Source organism: Sitodiplosis mosellana, unplaced genomic scaffold (assembly GCF_009176505.1).
Source record: "Sitodiplosis mosellana isolate CC-2019 unplaced genomic scaffold, AAFC_SMos_1.0 Smas_scaffold_6226, whole genome shotgun sequence".
NCBI lineage: Eukaryota > Metazoa > Arthropoda > Insecta > Diptera > Cecidomyiidae > Sitodiplosis > Sitodiplosis mosellana.
Window position 1 is genome coordinate 20,998,003 of NW_022601467.1, and position 16,036 is coordinate 21,014,038.

The 16,036-nt window shown below is 38.7% G+C and overlaps 1 protein-coding gene across 1 annotated transcript in view; it reads right to left on the reverse strand.

Moving 5' to 3' along the window:
• LOC129578841 (uncharacterized) overlaps nt 1-16,036 on the reverse strand; it is a 125,666-nt gene that overhangs the window by 82,601 nt on the left and 27,029 nt on the right. The window contains exons 3-6 of the mRNA XM_055468023.1: nt 15,861-15,945; nt 2,252-2,758; nt 1,380-2,046; nt 1,074-1,180 (exon numbers count right to left, since the gene is read on the reverse strand). Of these exons, the coding sequence (XP_055323998.1) occupies nt 1,074-1,180; nt 1,380-2,046; nt 2,252-2,758; nt 15,861-15,945 (1,366 nt within the window). The remainder of the gene's footprint in view (nt 1-1,073; nt 1,181-1,379; nt 2,047-2,251; nt 2,759-15,860; nt 15,946-16,036) is intronic.

Genomic DNA, 16,036 nt, shown 5'->3' on the forward strand with positions numbered 1-16,036 from the left:
GGTGCCATATCATACAGTGGCTGCCGCCGTTGTTGTTGCCGTAGCCATTACATTCGCATTAACAATCGCGCAATCACACAAAACGTAGGTGGTAAGCAACAAAAAGCAATCATTTATATGTACGGTGAGCCTTTATCACGTAGTCTTGTGTAGGCGAATGAGTAAACGCGCAACCATTCGCTCGTTCGCTCTTTCTCGCGCGCGCCAAGAACTGTGGATATACCGAAAGAGAGAAAGAGAGAGACACGGGCACAAATGCTGTTTTGTGCAATATCTCACCCGTTCTGTGTCGTCGAAAGTTATTCAAATATTCTGTATGTCGCTTGGTTTCAAGCGCACAAAGGCTCTATGCCATTCACTATTCTCTGTTCTCCGCATCTACATTCAAAATGTGAGTGCGTTTGACTTTCAACGAAAGCATCCAGCTCACCGAGATCGAATGCAATATTCGTGACACACGAATGCATTTTCACCATTGTACACACACGCACATGCAGATACACAGAGAAAGTGTACCGGTAGACATCAGACAGATAGTCATTGCGAAAATTCTAATTTTGCTCGAGCAACTACACACACAGAAAAAGTCTCATAACAGGATGATCTGTTTGATAACTGTTGCATTCGCATAAAATGTTATGTTATTGTGTAATAGGAGGTTGTTGTTTGACTTTAATGGAGCTGTCACGTGGCGCTCTGGCTCACTGCAGCATTACGAAATCTGAACACGACGGACTAAATACCAAATCATTTACACTATGCACAGCACAGCGCAGCGCACCCATACACTACACTAGAGATGAGCGCACGGTGTGTCAGAGAGCCCGAATCATCACATAAAATACGAGCAATGCATTCAAATTACACTTGACGATCGCATGGTATGTCAAGAGCAAATTTACCATGCAAACGCATTTTTATGAGCTGAGGCTGAGCAGCATCGTTCGTTGGCCTTACATCGCCCCTACCCGCTCTTGCATCGGCGCTCGAGCGCGTTTCGGAAAATTTAAAAATGCAAATATGGTCCAATTCATCGAAATCAGAAATGCAAATGAGATTTCAAATTTGCCTACCGTTCTCGCATTTAGTTCCACTTTTGCCGAAGGGACACAGGCATCGCATCGCATTCTCGCCGTTGTCGCATACGCCATCGGAACCGCAATCCAGAAGACATGGCTCCCTGTAATCACAGAACAAAACGGAATTTGAAAAATTTCACTTAATTCGCCATATCTACATATTTTTCGCTTTTCTTTTCATTTGTTCGTTCGTTCCGTCTGTTTGCTTCGAACAAAATTGAACAAAATTATGGTTATCATTCATTAAATGGAGGATAGCTGATGTGACTAGACAGACAGACAGACGTGTAATGTACTTACGGTTTTGTGGTTGAAATTTCCGCTGTTCTATCGGTGCCATTATGCAAATTCAGCAGTTGCACTGATTTCGCCGTTGCTTTGACATCAAATGCATTTATTGATTTCACTTCCTTTGGCTTTGCTGTCACCGTTCCATCCAAATTGCCTTTGTAGACTTCAATGTGAATATAGCTTTTGACGGATTCGTTGGCAGTGCCGTCGCTCAAAACGTTATTAGCCACATAAATGTTTCGTTCTTCATAAGCATTGGAGCGGCCATTGTTGTTGTTGTTATTATTGATAGTGGTGCTGGTGCTGGTGCTGCTGCTACGCAGATTCAGACGATTGTTGTTCACATCATCATACACAGACATATCGTCTTTGGAGTAGTAATTTTCATTATTGTAATTATAATTAGAATTTGCGGTCGATGCGGACGCATTGATGCTTGTGCCCACGGTATTCGGTTCGACCAACGTCATCGAATCGATAACAATTGACCGAACCGTTGATGGTAGTGCTGCCGATGGTGATGCTGTCATTGGCGGTGATGGTTTGCCCGCATCCGTATTGTCGACCAATTTTCTCGAACTTTCATCTTTCGATCCAATTTTGATAACTATGCTATCGCTGCCGCTGCTACTGCTACCATTATAATCTAGATCGTCCTCATCTTCGTCAGTGTCATCTGTGGGTAAAATAACCGGAAATTGTTGATTCAGAATTTCATGTAATTTGCGTTAATTTCAAATGGAATTTACATATATATGCATTTATGCGTCGAAGGAATTCAATGTGCAGGGTAGAGAGGGAGGGAGAGTGAGAGATATGTTATATTTGGCAAATGAATTACATTTATTGCTGATTGCACATAAATAGAAATGTTAACCAACCTGATGCAGCGTTGTTGCCGTTGTAACTATAGTCATTATTATCATTATCACTTGTGCTTTCCGTGTCGGGATGCTGGTTTGTGTCAATGTTTTGGTTCCAATCAATAATTGTATTGTAAAAATCTACATTCTTTTTGTCATCATCAATTTGCAATATGTTTTGATTTGTTCCGCCGTCGCCGGTGCTGATGCCACTGCCCGTCGTCTGTTTGGTCACACCTTTACTTGTTTCCACTTTATTTAGTGGCTTCGCATTCAACTGTTTGTTGCTGACATTTTTTACATTATTACTTTTATTGTACCTACTGCTTTTACTATTTCTATTTAAATTATTTACACTAGAGCTACTTTGGCTTTTGTCGCCATTAGAAACACTTTTGTTATAGCTTTGTTTATTATTGTGCGAATATGAATTATCTAATTTTGCACTGAACGATGCGTCGCTCTGATAGAGTACATCCTCTTCGGTGCCACTCAGGTCGTTCGATTGATATGTTGAATTTATCACTGCTCCGATTCAGAAAATGATGGCCATCGACAAGAGCGAGGGAAAAAGGGATAGAAAATAGAGACAAGAAAAGAATATAAAAATAGTATATATTTAAGTAACCGAAAAAAGACGACAATGGTTAAATTATCATCGGAAAGACAATCCCCGAAGCTAAAATAAAAATGATCTGGTAAAAAAGTAAACGAAGCAACGTCATCGTCTCGACATTTTCACTCTCATTCATTGCCACCGTGGGGCTTGTTTTTTTTTCTCTTCTGCATCTTCTGTTTCGGTATGGTGTTCCCTTTCTTATTCGCTATTGTTATTAACGATTTGTCAAATCCTCTATAAATATAGATTCCATTTGGACAAAACGATACGCATTTGAGATAGGCAATCAATGTGCGTGTATGCAAAAAAATACATGCCACCGATACGGCACCATTTCGCTTGTGCCTCACGTCCAGCAAAAGTGAGATTTATGCATGTCGAATGATTCTTCTAGGCTCGTTTGGCTCTATGTCGGATATGCGTCATGCATAAATCAGATTTTGAGCCTGACGATTTGCCTGCTATCTCCCATTAACATATTTCTTTCTTCTTTTCCCCATTCTTTTTGCATCGTTATTATGCACACACCCTTCAAACAAAAATCCAATGCCAACAACAAAAAAGTGTCCACATAAAATTTTTGAGTTTCAGATTCAGATGCCGACATCGTCGTCATAGTCATCGTAGTTGTCCTTTTCATCGTCTTTCTTTGCTGGCTTTCGCTCTCTTCATACACTTAACTCTTGTCTCAATCGATGCGAAAAAATTTCGACACATATTGATTTTCTTCTGTCGTTCGCTATTGCTTGTGTTTGTGCTTGCAGAAAAACTCGACGAGAGTTTGAAAATTGAAATCCGTCGACCCTCGTTCAATCAAACATTATTCCGTTCGTTCAATTTGATGCAAGGGAATTTTTCCCCTAAAATATTTATGTTTCGACCGTTTTTTCTCTCCGCGTTGGAAATCTCTAATATCCACTCATGCTATTCACATATATATATATATATATATATATATATAAGATCCGATTCTATTTTTTTCTATCGTTTTTCCCGTCCACTCTTTCGCACACCAGAACAGTGTTGTTAACTCTCAACGCCGCCGAATGGGTATTTTCGAGTGTTGCATGTTCGCATAAAACAAACACAAAGCTTTCATGAAAATGAAGCACATCCAACGCATTTAAAGTCTCGGATTCCATTTCATTCGGCACAAAATCATTGTGTTTAATGAAGAAAAATGAAACATTTCATGGCGGCCAATTTGAGATGATGTTGGAAAAAAAACAAAACAACAGCGAACCGAGTGAAGGAGTGAAAATACATAAGCATGAATATTATATACCCAATGGAATCATATGTGTATACAGACTTTATAATAGCATAATTTGTATCATAGTCCATCCAATTTAGTTGAAATGTTCGTGCCGAAGAAATGCACAGCCAATTGCAATGAATGAATTCATTCGAATAAAATTGTGTGTCTGCGAGATGATGTGTTGAAAACATTATTGCATAGACTGAATGTCAAATGAATTGAAAATGTGACGCAAAAAAAAGTAGCGGTTTATTTAAATAAAAGCCTCGAGTATGTGGCATCTGATGTGGCTTTTTGGCGAATATAAATGATGCAGACATCATTTTTGCACAATTATCCAATTGTTTCATATTAAACGAGTTAAATTGATAAAACAAATAAGCGCAACCATTTTTAATTGATCCCATTTAAAATGAGCACAATTACCGTCTAAAGTATGGGGTGTGCTTGCACTCTATCTGCAGCTCACGTTCATCTAACATCAATAGATTGCTAATTATGAGAGCGTTGTAAGTGCATCGTACAAAAAAGGAGAACCGACGAAGAAAGAAGCAGCACACTGCTTATCGATATGTATTGCAAACCAAACTCGCTTATCCACATCATACCACGCAACCACGTGTTTCCCACACTCTCACTCTCTCCCTCTCTCGCTCGCTTGCTCGCTTGCTCTCTCAATTAAATGCAATTCATTATCAATAATGAATAAATATTCATTAATTATGGACATTGTATCGAATGTGAAGGATGAAAATTCTCCAGATCATGACGTAAATTGCCTTCCAGCCATCGTAAGATATACTGTACTGCATGTAATCGTATGGGGTCGATTGTCGGAAATCATATCTCTCTCAATACGCCAGCAATCTAATCTCACGATGCTGAACGAGGCGAGCAAAAGCACCATCAGCAACAACAACAAAGACGACGATGACGACGATGAGCGATGCTTATAACATCGTGTATGAATGATATTAATGAACACATAAACACACAGTCAACTGAATGGGTTTATATACATATGTATGGAATGTGGTGTTGACGTGGTTCTGACATCGAACAAGAAAAGCACATAAGCCGTCGAGCGTCATCATCATCATCATCATCATCATCAATTTGGAAAAATTGGAAAAAAAAGCTGCGCCGTCGAACACTGAACCATTTTCACTATTCTCGCATCACGTCATATTCAAATGCTGCATCGGATTGAATTACATTCAGCATTAAATCAATTTTTTAAAATAATATGGCAATAATGTGACAACAAAAGGCCCATTCACACGAAGTGTCTGTCAACGGAGTGAGAGAGTGAGCAACGGAAACGACGAGACATGGAATATATGGCAATGGAAATGTCAATGTATATATGAATGTCCGAGAATGAAAACGCAACTTCTATTCACAACACATATAAGTGAAACAAAAATAAAAAAATTTTTTGAAATGAAACAACACAATCGAATTTTTTCAAAGTGTAACAACAAAAAAGATTTTTTTAAAGTGTAACATCGGTATGTTGTTACACTTACTACACACCGATGTTACACTTTAAAAAAATCTTTTTTGTTGTTACACTTTGAAAAAATTCGATTGTGTTGTTTCATTTCAATAAATTTTTTTTATTTTTGTTTCACTTATATGTGTTGTGAATAGAAGTTGCGTTTTCATTCTCGGACATTCATATATATATATACACGAGATTTGCGTGATTTCGTAACGTTGGCACAACGATACATCGCTCTTAGCGGAACCATTTTTTTTTTTCTGATGAAAAACAAAATTAAAATAATTAAGCTGCACATTGATGTATGCAAATATATTTTTGCATGCGCTAGGGACGACCGATAATTTCACCATTTCAACCGGCCAATTTTGACTCGTGAAAATCATCAAACGGAAGCGGAACAGGAACAGATCCAAGAGAAGAAATCAGCCATTTCATAAGCTCCGAAATATTTTACTACAGACACAAAATACAATACTGATAATCAACCCTAATACATGCGGCACAACATTTTACACCACATCGCTCCAGCGAGAATGTGTGTTTTCTATAATAATCACACACTTTGTACGATTTCATATCTGCTCGAGGCTACAATGCATCCTAATTTATGGAAACTGAAGTAAATTAAATTTTCGCGCAAATCTAGCTTCTTCCGTAGAACGGATTCAGTCGTTGTGCAAGAGACAGTATGTGTGTGTGTGAGAGTGATGTGTATATATGTGTGTGTGTCGAGTAAAAAGTGGCATTTGTCGACTCCACAACGTCATTTATCTTAAGATTTTCGACTAAAACATGCCGAGCAAGACGAACGAACGAACGAACGAACGATTTTGATGCACTTTTGTACAATTGCAATTCTGTGTGCTGCGTGAATTTTGGCTGAAATTTGATCTCCGACCAGTAGCAAGGGATGGTGGAGAGATGGGTGAGCTATGCAATGGATGGATGAATTTATACTTTTTAATTAATGCAAATCGTAATATCCGATCTCGTCCATTAAACAATTTTCTTTCGATGTGCTTTTGGAATATTCCATCGTGTTCAATATTTATGCAATTTATGCAGTGGATGTTAGACAGAGACTGCATATTTGATGCGGCAACGCAAAATAAGACGGCATATTTGATGCGGCAATGTAAAACAAGACGGCATGATAAATTGATGGACAATTGTTTATCCTGCTAATTTTTTGTTCTTTTTTTCTCCATTTAAATTACAGAAAAGTACAAAACTTTGAATCGAATGCCGTAAACGAAATGAAATAAAAGATACGGCAGCGACAGCAGCAGCAGCAGCAGCCAACGAGAAAAAGCCCGAGAGCGCATAGTCACAAATTCACTTACACCTGCTATCTGTGATTTTATTCGCTTCTTTTTTATTCGGATTGGTCGGTTTATTTGTTTGCATGAATGCGAGTGTTTAATTTTTGCATTTTTATTTTAAATCGGCTTCGTTTGTTGTGCTCCATTGTTCGCGTCCGATCTTTTGCTCATTCCATAATTCACCTTCGGGATGAAGCGATGGACGACGGGAAATAGCTTTTAAATGCGAGCACAATTTCCAAGTTCTCTAAAATGTTTGCAACATTTTTCGGATTTTCAGATTAAATGCGCCCGCCATTGTACGCAAGTTTTTGAATTCATTTTCGGGGTGCCATTATCGTTTGCAAAGCGCCACGTTTCAGCTGGTAATCGGATGAAGAGCATTCAGCAATACAAAACCAAATGAATGTGTGTACAGACACCATTCAAAACGATTGCATTTGCTTTTTTTATTCAACATTTTGTTTTGTTTTCTCTTTCGACAACTGATTAATATTTATATCAGATTTTAAATCCAATGAATACTTTTGCATAGGTCTGCTGGCTGGCCGGCTACAACACCACACCGCATAAACATCAGGTATAAATTGCATTTTTCGTTTCAAGTACGCGGTGGTTTTGATTTCACTTTTCGACTTACACATTTCATCCAAGAGATGTACCAATTATGGTGAACAGCAAAGGGTCATGCGTCAAAATATGTTTTTTTCTTTCATATCCGTGTTTATTTTCCCTTTCTCTCCACAGAAAAGAAACAAAAAACCTATCATTTTCGACTGATGAAATTCCATTGCTCGGTATATTTGCTATGCACGGACGAAGAGGATTCATTTTGGGATATTTGAATAGGCCGACAAACGAACAACGGCTGGTTTGTATGTCGACGATGCCCAATTTCAATGGTTTTCAATGCGTTTCGACAAAATGAATCCACAGACAAACTATTGTGTATATATATATATACTCATATGCACACATAGCGAGACATAATATAATGAAACACATTTCGAAGCTATGGCCAGGCTCACCTGCTGGCTACTGTGGTTGATTTGTCTGGAATCGGCTTTATTTGCGGAAATGAAATGGATATCATTAGTAATGATATGTGCAAAATGTACAATTCTACATGTCCATTGGTCATTATTCGTTCGTATATTTCGTTTTTCATTTATTTATTGCTTTTTTTCCTGTTGCGATTCAGTTTTCAGTGTGCAGGCTCCAATCGAAACCCAACCATTGGTTGTGTTGTTATATATATATATATGTCTATTTCATGGGTATTGTGTATACAATATTATTCGAAATGTAGAAAATTTGAATGTTTTGTGAATTGCCGAGTTTGGTGTGTTCGCATTTTTGTTGTTGTTCTGTATCTGTACATCGATTCGCCGTTTAGACGATGTAATTTTGCAGTGGCATTCACAAAACGTATTTTGTCTGCTGTGCATGCACAACGATTTATACCAATTGAAGAATTGAAAGCATATTGCCCGTTGTTTGTTGTGGCAAACTGTGCTGGGGATTATGAATAGGTTGTGGCGATGAAAATAAAAACCCGTTGCACTTATTTTTCGATTTGAACAACACATTGTACAATCGAGAACATAAACACGATTTTCGGGTTGTTGCTGCTGCTGTGTAGAAACGCAACGCTGAATCAGTAGTCAAATATCGATGATGCAGGTTGAAAAGCATAAACATCGCGCATTATTGTTATGGGATTATCATTTTGCCCATTCTGCTAATGTGATTTAGTTGTCGCTGAAAACAAGACCATTTTTAGATCATCGAATAAATGAGAGCGATAGAGAGTGAGCGCAAGCAAGCATACATGGTGTCGGTTGGCGTGGCGTAGAATCCATTTCCCGTCGACGTTGAGCACGGAGAACGACGAAAAAAAAACGAATATTACTTTAATAATGTTGTGCTTGGGCTGGCCGACTGACAGGCAGACAGGGGGACGAGTTGAAAAATTCAAAACAAATAGCTTTGAATATGCTCAAGGCAACACGACATACACTCAAGCATGCTCCATTTGTGCATTCTCGTCTGTTTTTTTATTCGGGCATAGTTTGGCAAACAATGCTCGAGTAAATATTACATCGCAGCGCATCGGACACAGCCAGTCACATCGTGTGCACCGACGATTCGCTGTGCGATTTGGATTTTTGGATTGGATTGGATTGAATGCAGGCATGTATAAACATAGGGAATTTCGGGTGCTGGGCGCGATGCATAAACCGAACATCGAACACTTTACTGCAATTTTATTGGAAGGGAAATCAAAGGGAAATTCAAATAACGTTTTCCGTTGTAGCTGCTGCTGCTTCTGCTGCTGCTGTTGCTGGTGGTGGCGGTGCAACAACAATAACCTTTTAATGGATGATGGCTTCGTGTGCATTGCCACACGCTAACTGTGGCCGGCTGCACGAGACAACATTATTGATATAAGCATTTCGGTTACAGCTATTAAAATCAAGCGAGCCCGAATGGCGAGATTACAAAACGGCATTTGGCGAAATAGTGTCATCATTTTGGTGGTGTTTGTGCACGCGTATCCATTTCAGTGCATGTTTTTGTCTGTATTGTGTTTAAAATGATTCAAACTCTAAATCCATTTTGGAACGACACACACACACACACACACACCAAAGAGGGAAAAAACTAAAAGCACCCGTGATGGAGATACTGTGTCATCATAATACGCTCACAGCAAGAGGGCATGGAGCGCGCGAACGTCATGGCAAAATGGCTAAAAACCAAACATTTCATCTAAACATTTACCATTGTACCATGTTTGGCTTGTCGTTTTCAAAGGTGATGATGTTGAAGTGTATTTAATTGTTCGTGCGTTTCATTCTTGTGTGTCCCAGATCTTTGATTTGGTGCGAGGTAAAGACCTTAAATAACATTTGGCGGAGCAGCGCACATCGGAATGTGTCATTCTATTTGAGAAATTGTGGCTGGGTTCGCGAAAGTGTAAGAAAGGTGCTAAAACGGTCAAAGAACGAGAAGTAGAAGCGCAAAAGCAGAAGTTGAAATGCAAATCGCAAACCACTCAAAGGATTTTAGTTCCAAATGGAAGCCAACAAAAATAAACTGTCACAGCAAAAGTCGTGCGGTGGCTGCCTCGCTGGCTGGCTGGCTGGTTGGCGTGTGGCATTAGTGTGCGTTTTGATGAACATAATTTGAAATGGTATGTGCTTAAAAGTTCTACTTTGCCACTTATCTCTCTCTCTCTCTCTCTCTCTCTCTCTCTCCCTCATTTTACTCTCGCTCTCGATTCTCGCACCTTTGTCCGTGCCGTTCTGCCTCGTTTGATCAAAAGTCATTCCCGGTGAATTAGATAAGTCTTTATCAATTTTTACTATCCATTTTCTGTATTCGTGTTCATTCAATTTCAATTTGATTTTTTTCCCTGAAATAGCCAATCAACAACAACAATACCGTCAGTAGCTGCGGCACGAACAACCACCCAAGAAATGGCCACACCGCCACCATCCGAACCAAAGAAACGGAAAATTAGATTTATGGTTTAATCGCTAACACCCAATCGGAAAATGATAGTGAAAAAAATGCGAGCGTCATCGTACGTAGCTAGTCTTTAAGTATTTGATCTGTGTGTGCGCGCATTGCCGTCGCTGCTGCTGCTGATGCTTTTGCCTCCATACTCTGTTGAGCCACTGAGCAGATAGCTTTCGAAATGTAAACGTTGTGCGTGTTTGTCGAGTTGCTTTCCAGAATTCACATGTTCATGATTCCCCAAACGAACATAAAGCGAATTAAATCGACGAGGAGGTAAAACCAAATGAAAAGTAATGGAGATAGGAACGAAGGAAGAAAAAAAAACTCGACAAATGGAATTGAGTGCTTGGGATTATATTTTCTCTCACTCTCTCCTTTATTTTTTACTTCCGCTGCCAGTCTTTCATTTTAATTTCTTAGGCATTATGATACCAACTTTATGTATATAACCACTGAACAATCGATAATCCGGCTGATTTCGATAATGTGCCAAAGTAAGAACAATTCGAATGCGAAGAAATTGTGCAATTGAATTAAAGTAATGACGTTCCATGGAAATGCGAGAAGAGGCCCGATAAAATTAAAAACTGTAAACTCAAGATTATTAAAACACACATTCGATTGATTTTAGTGCGATGGTGAGAGGGAGGTCTTCGAGTGGATTTGAATGGAATGACGAGAGGAATTTGGATCGGTTGTGCCGAAATTGATTTTCAAGCCCTCTTTCTCTCTATCTTTCATCGAAACTACTGTGTAAGATGGAATTTGCAATGTGTGTAATTGATAAGTGCCAAAAGAAAGCTGATTCAGCGCACACTCTCATAAGAAGGATTGCGTAATTCGGCATGAGTGCGTTACTGTGTGTGTGTATGTGTGATTGTTTGACATTTGCTGGCGAATGACGTAACCCTAATAGCGTTGCTTTTTATTTCTATTTCACTATACACATTTCTTGATACAAAACGTGCGCGCATATCCATAAAAATAATTAGGAAAATTCTTATTGCCCTTTTAGTGAAAACGAGTTCCGTGTGATGTGGCTGCTTTTCATATTTAAGGCCGGAAGTTCGTAAAATTCAATTTATAACTATTATGAATTTTAATGGATGAGGTTTGGCTTCGTTGGAATTTTCCACAGTTGCCGCCGCGCACATTGGCCACCGAGTAAATGGCAAAATTTATTTGAAATCTGAAATTATATCGCTTGCTCGCAAATGACGATTGGTATTGGCATTTTCGATTCAATTGATGGTGGTTTCGCTTCGCAACGTTTCGTGACGAAAGAATGGAATGGTGATTGGTTTTGAATGGATCTCAGATGGTGAACAATCACTCTATACATACACATGCACACAAACAAAAACATACACATACTCATTCGCATTCGCTCATTAGTGAAACTCTCTTTGCCAAACATTATGCTACTTCGTGCTCAAATAAACATCCAACACAAATGTGTGGTAAACGTTCTCTGTGTATGTTCTTTGAATGCAGCACTCTCGAAAATCTATCTAACCATCGAAAATGTGTGTGATACCCACTTCGCATGTTGCGCTCTCCCCAGCTCAATCGCTCTATCTACATGTTATTCTCCCTCTCTTCTTCTGCACGTACCTGTCTATCTCTCATCGTTATTTAGTGTGTTAAACACACTGTGTTTTATTCGAAATTTGATTAAACACACATTTCTTTCCGGCCGTTCTTTTGCTTTCATCTTTTGTCTTTGCGGTGTGCGAATTCGCCACATTGAATGAAATACATTGAAAATAGCGTCGAGAAACAGAACCCATCGATTTTCGAAAGGTAAAAGCAAACGATGCATGTAATTGTACGAGAGAACATACATAAACACACACACACACACACATACACATCCAGCGTGAGGCCGTGTGTTGTGTTCAGCGCCGATGGTGGCAGCATTGACGCTTCAATGTATATATTACAAATTAGATTCGGATCGCGTCAAGTCATTAGAAAAGTTTGTACAGATTTTGAATACCGTCAGGGGCCAATGTTTTAATTTAGTTTTGCCACATTTTAGCTTATTTCACAGAATTCTTTTCGCTTCTTGCTTCTTCTTCTCTTTTTTTTCTCTCCTCTGGCTCTATGGTGTGCTTTCTGCTTTTGGTGGCGCATTTTCTCATTTTCATTTATGTTAGTTAGTGTTCATTTTGTGTTGTTCCGATTTTAATTATTTTGTGCTTGACTGCGATGCCAGTTAATTTGGACAGTTTCAATGGTATTTTGAAGTTCAATGCTGTGCAATATGCTTCTAATCGAGGGCTGTTTTTCGCGTGTGTTTTTTTTCTTTCGTTCGCTACCCATTTTTTGTGCCCATTTTTTTTTTCTTCATTATTCAATATGTTTCTTTGTTTTGAATTTTTGGCGTTTCGAATTACGAAAACTTGTCCAGAAGTTTTCCGTTTTATACATGTTGTGTTGCCGGAGCCCGACAAAAATGCCTTTTCACGAAGGTGTACTGGCGCAGGCAAAACGAATGCCACATTTTTTTTGTACAAAAAGTGAATTCCATACAATGGCCGGAAAATTCATTTTCTTTATGGCAGCCATAAGAATGGCAATAATATCATCGATTCGGTACACATAATTGCTTGTGCCGTTGTAATTTCTAGTTGCGGAATGCAAACGCAACAAAAGTCCCTTATTCTCATATTTCGAAATGGATTTGATTCGGCTTTTGTTTAAACCCAAACGGAATCCACCCCATCTCCCAATGCGGTGCGATACAATAAGTTTTCCCTAAACCTGAAATTGTCATTCCAATTGAATTCTATTTGGAAAGACAAAGACAAAGAGAAAGAGAAAGAGAGAGAGAGAGAGAGAGAGAGAGAGAGAGAGAGAGAGAGAAAGAGAAAGAGAGAGAGCGGTTCATTGCCGTTCTCTTTCTTTTTTCGGGTTTAGCGTGCACAAAACAAAGGGTGCGAATGCGAAAGAGCATCGGTGAATGTTGCTGCATTGTGACTGTCGTCCTCCTCCTCCACTTTCTCATCGTCGTCGTCGATTATTGTAGTTAGAAACCATATTGTTTGTATCACGAAGCACAAAATAAGCGTCACGTATACTTTGTGTCACATCCGTAGATGATCCGAATCCACTTTTCGAAGGGCCCCCCTGAAGACCATGAGATTGCGTGTTTTTTGTAATTATTTCATGTACACCTTAATTACATTTACAACGTTAATAAATATTGCTGTTTCTCCTTTTGTTGTGTGTGTGTGCTCGCTACTTTTGGAATATGACATCAGAGAAAAGTTGAGAGCAACACATAAAACACACTTCGTGTTGTTTGTGGATTAAGCGTGCAATGCATGTACTAAATGGTAGTATGAGTATGCGATACGATGGTATTTTTGGGGTGCTTGGTGTACTATTATATATATATGTTACTGTTGCGTTTTGCCGTTACGCTTTTTGCTCTATTCCACAATGCTAATGGATGATTGGAGTGAACGAACGAGCGTGTGGGAGCAAGAACACCCATGTTTATCACCTCCATCAAAAATTATTTAATCTAAGGCTACCGCAACTTTGGCCTTAGTCTTTCATTTTGTCATATATATTTTTTTTGTGTTACTGTTCGGTGCTCAAGCTTTTGAATGAGATTGTGTGTGACTTTTTCTATTCCCTTCTCGCCTCGTTCCCAGCAACGCTCCTTATTATACCAAGCACCACTGAAAATCGACATAAAAAAAACGAGGACGAAATGAAACATCGTCACCATATCTCATTCTTCCTCTCGATCGATTCGATATCGCTCTCTTTATATAAATCCGAAATGAAAACAGCAGCTCCCCTATTTTCTACTTTGGCCAAATTATTTGTATCAGGTGTACTTCACTTGTAACTGAATGTTTTTATGTGTGACGCTCATCGACGACCATAAAGAAAAAAACGAAACGAAAAAAAGTAGCGAAGCATTTATATCATCCTCCTGCATTTAGTACTTTATGTAGAAAGTAAGTTGGCATTTTTACTGTCATTGCCATTGCTCTGCATATTCCCCGCTAGAATGTGCTTGTGCATGAGAGGGACTAACCGCGATGGATATTAAACCTCCATCCATACCGAATTCTATGCACGTTGTCTGTCTCATTCTTCGTCTTTCTCGGGAATGGTGGAATTTTTAAGCTACCAAAACGACCCACTGGTGGTGTGGGCTGTAAAAAGTATCTAAAACACAGTTGTAGACTATAATTTCACATGCTTTCGTGTAATTTGCAGCCAATTGTGTGTATGGGTTCTATTTTTTTTCCTGCCAAGTCACGGTGAAACTGCCTCAAAACACACCATATACCGTATATGTATACGTTATTGTGCTGGTGTCGGTCGGCACCAAGATCGAAATGAGCAAAAACAATTTTTTTTTATTTTCCGCAGCGAAAAGTTTAAATGAAATTTCAAGTAGCGTATTTTACCAATTCAAACAATGGTCGCTTTGAATTCGCACACTCTATTCACACTGCGTGCGCTATTTTCAATTTCAGGCGATTTTGTGATGATAGTAAAATGGTAGATCTATATCCGTGCTACATTATTTAAAAGAGCTTTTTCGCATGAAAATTTCCACTGAAATGATTACAACTTGGTAAATTGAATTAGATGAGGCTGTTTGACCATTACGCAGAAAATGCGCTGCGGCGGCAGCTGCCAATGTCACTGTGTATGTGTATGTGTGTGTGTGTGTGTGTGTGTGTGTCGAGTGGAGTGGAGGGATACGTTCGCATATTAACGCTATAGTTGTCATGGCAGTTCATTGAAAATGTTGCATTTTCCAAATGACGATTTTCATTTTGGATTATGGTGCTGTAAATATGGAAACGTTCACGGTGTCTACTCTGGGTATTTTTCTTTTCATATGACACCGCAAATAACCATCTACTAAATTGCATGTTGTGAAAAGAAGAATAAGCAGAAGCAAAGGAAAAAAGTATAATTAAGGCGCATAAACAACGAATATCAGCTTATGCAGTTCACTTATTCATTTTCTTGTTTCAAAATCAGGTGATTCATAGTCGAAATTGAAATAGCTTCATGTAAATGTGGCACACACACACTCACACTGCGTTAAAACGGCGTTAGTGTGCATGTTTGTGGTCACATAACAAGCATTTACTTTGTGAATTAGAATTTGTTTTTGTCTTTGTCGTTGTTGTTTACGTCGGTTTATTCCGTTTCGAAGGGATTTATTCCGTTGGCTACAGTGTCATGGACACCAGTTGTCATAAGCGAAAAAAATGTCATTTCTTTTTATTTCGGGTGAGAGTTCAAATGGGACGAAAAACCGATTTTCGTTGAGTTTTCTGTTCTTCATTTTAATTTTTATTTTTGGGATTGTCTTTTTTTATTTAAAAAAAGAAAAAAAAAACTGAACTCACCTTGACAGCTATATCCATTCTTATTTAATTCATATCCTTCTGTGCAGTCACATTCAAATGTTCCATCGTGCAGCTCGAAACAGACCTGGACCATTGAAAAAAAAAACACAAATTAATACAGGAACATAAAATCGATAAGTTCAAAGCAACGAAAGTGAAAACAAAAGAAAAAATGA